The 2,272-nt window shown below is 35.3% G+C and overlaps 1 protein-coding gene across 1 annotated transcript in view; it reads right to left on the bottom strand.

The window, feature by feature from the left end:
• Positions 1-909, bottom strand: part of LOC111398457 (deSI-like protein At4g17486) — a 12,257-nt gene extending 11,348 nt beyond the window's left edge. The window contains exon 1 of the mRNA XM_023025360.1: positions 249-909. Coding sequence (XP_022881128.1) covers positions 249-417 — 169 coding nt within the window. The 5' untranslated portion in view covers positions 418-909. The remainder of the gene's footprint in view (positions 1-248) is intronic.
• Positions 910-2,272: the final 1,363 nt, after the last annotated feature.

The following is a 2,272-nucleotide window of genomic DNA, read 5'->3' as shown; positions in this document are numbered from 1 at the left end:
TAACACGTAGCAGGTTACTAAATTTTATAACATATGATGCCAAAGTACTATAGCCATTAATCATATTGGAGGAAATATATACGAACAAAGATAATAGGATATAGAATAACAGAAAACCAGCAACAAATAGCACAAGAGAACATGTCTAATTCAGATTTCGGTGACACCTAAAATAACATCTATAAAAGAAAATATAATACAAGCAAAAGGAACTCAACCATTGAAGTGAAGACAAAAACTTTTTATACCTTCAATACCCGAATGAAAGATTCCTAGGCCGAACCAATAAAGATAGTTGTTTACAGGTGTGAGATCATATATATTTAGGTATAAAAACGCGGAGTTTTTCTCCCCGTTGCTCTCCTCCCTCGACCTCGGTGAACCATCAGAGCTCGATGGAATTGGAAACAACCGCATTGTATTTATTACCCACCTCACAGCAAAAATTACAAACTACACCTATCTCTATTTATGTACATACACGTGCTTTGTACGTAATTTCCATAAGCTCCAGCCTAGCATCCAGAACAGGAATAACAAAAAAACCCCCAATTAGAAAAAGGAAAAACAATTCAAATGAAAATTGGGCTTAATCACTAAACTGAGAAAGAAACACAGCAAACCCCAGATCTGTACTGAATATTAAGGGGAAAAGAACGTAATTAAGAAGGAACTAGAGTCCACGCATCATATAGATGCCCCAGTAACCCGAAATTGGTGAGGTGGTGCCAGCTTCAGATCAGAGTGGAATTTGAAGAGGAGAATTAGAGTTGAGAGATATTTCTTTTGGAGCGGGGTTGGCGTAGGGGCGTGGCGTGTGAAAGAAAACTGGGCCTGTCCAAAGAAGACCAAACTAAACTCGTTTGGTCTTTACCTTATGCACGTTTGCGCTGTCTCGCTCCGTTTCGGTACCTTTGGTCCCCCTGCCTCGTTAAAAGACAGATACATATTTTGAGCACCTTTCTCAACGTTTTTCATGGAGTGCCATATTTTAAAATAGAGATTTTTTATTTTTTTTTATGAATAAATGTGAATTATATTCATCAAAATCATATAGAAATACGCTGAGCATTCAGGGGCTTACAACTCAAAATCAAGTGCATATACAATTATATCGGGCATTCCCAAACGAAACAAATTGAAAAAAGGAGGGAGCAACCAATAACCTATAAACCCATGGCTAATAACTAATATTGAATCAAAACATTCGGATATGGCGTACTGTTGCAGGCACCCAAAAATAATAAAACCTACACTTCCAAAAAATGTATGCAGTACTAGAACTAAGGATCGTTCTCCCACGAAGAGTGATTAGTCTAGTTTTATGCAATGTTAACAATAACAGGGGTTTTGTTTGTGATGAAATCAATTCTAACTGAAAGCAATGCAAATTAATAAATTGGATTAAATCAATAGAACAAACATTGGTCTAAGTCAATATCCACCGTAGAAATTCCAAATTGATCATAGATCCATAACTAATTACCAATTCATATTTTTAGCATTCATCGTTGGAATTTATATTTCGTATTTCTTCTTAGTTGTAATTAATCAGAAAACAAGCGATCCAATCAATCCTTATTATCAAATAACCCAAGAAAAGCACTTAAAATTTATTTTAATAATAGTATGGGAAACTAGAGAAATCGAGAAAACTAAACCACACAATCACAAGCAGACATATTTTATCTAGTCAAATATCCTCCCTAGAATTTAATAACCTCTAAAGCAGCGGTTAATCAAACTACAGTTGCTTCATATGTCAAAGATATAAAACCATTACGTATTTGTTCTTTAAACAAGCAATCGATTGAAGTAATAGGCCTCTTAGAATTCAAATACAACGACCACAAAATTATGCATAGAAGAATACTCAATACATAAAATATGAATGAAAACAATGAAATTTATTTAGATCTCACAATTTGAATAATTCCTAGGTTTCAATTTCCTTCGACCAAGAGATGAAATTTCGCAATACATCAATAATGCTTAAGCAGAAAGAGAGAAAAATCCTTTTGAATCAGGTATAATAAGTGGTATCCTCCTTTTTTATATCCCTAGGGTTTTAAAAGACTCCCCAAGATTTGTTTCCATAAGAATTTCAATCAGAAAAGGAAACCAGATTTTTCCCGCCGCAATTGACCTAGGCTATCTCGGGCAGCCGCCCAGGTGTGGCTTTTGACGTTGGGCGGTAGCCCGGATTTTAAACTAGGCTGTTGCCTACGCAAAATTTCTTCCAAAAGTTGTATTTTAGTCCCGAATTCAATTT

The sequence above is a fragment of the Olea europaea genome, chromosome 8, assembly GCF_002742605.1.
Source record: "Olea europaea var. sylvestris chromosome 8, O_europaea_v1, whole genome shotgun sequence".
Classification (NCBI taxonomy): Eukaryota; Viridiplantae; Streptophyta; class Magnoliopsida; order Lamiales; family Oleaceae; genus Olea; species Olea europaea.
This window is presented reverse-complemented; position numbering and strand designations above follow the sequence as displayed.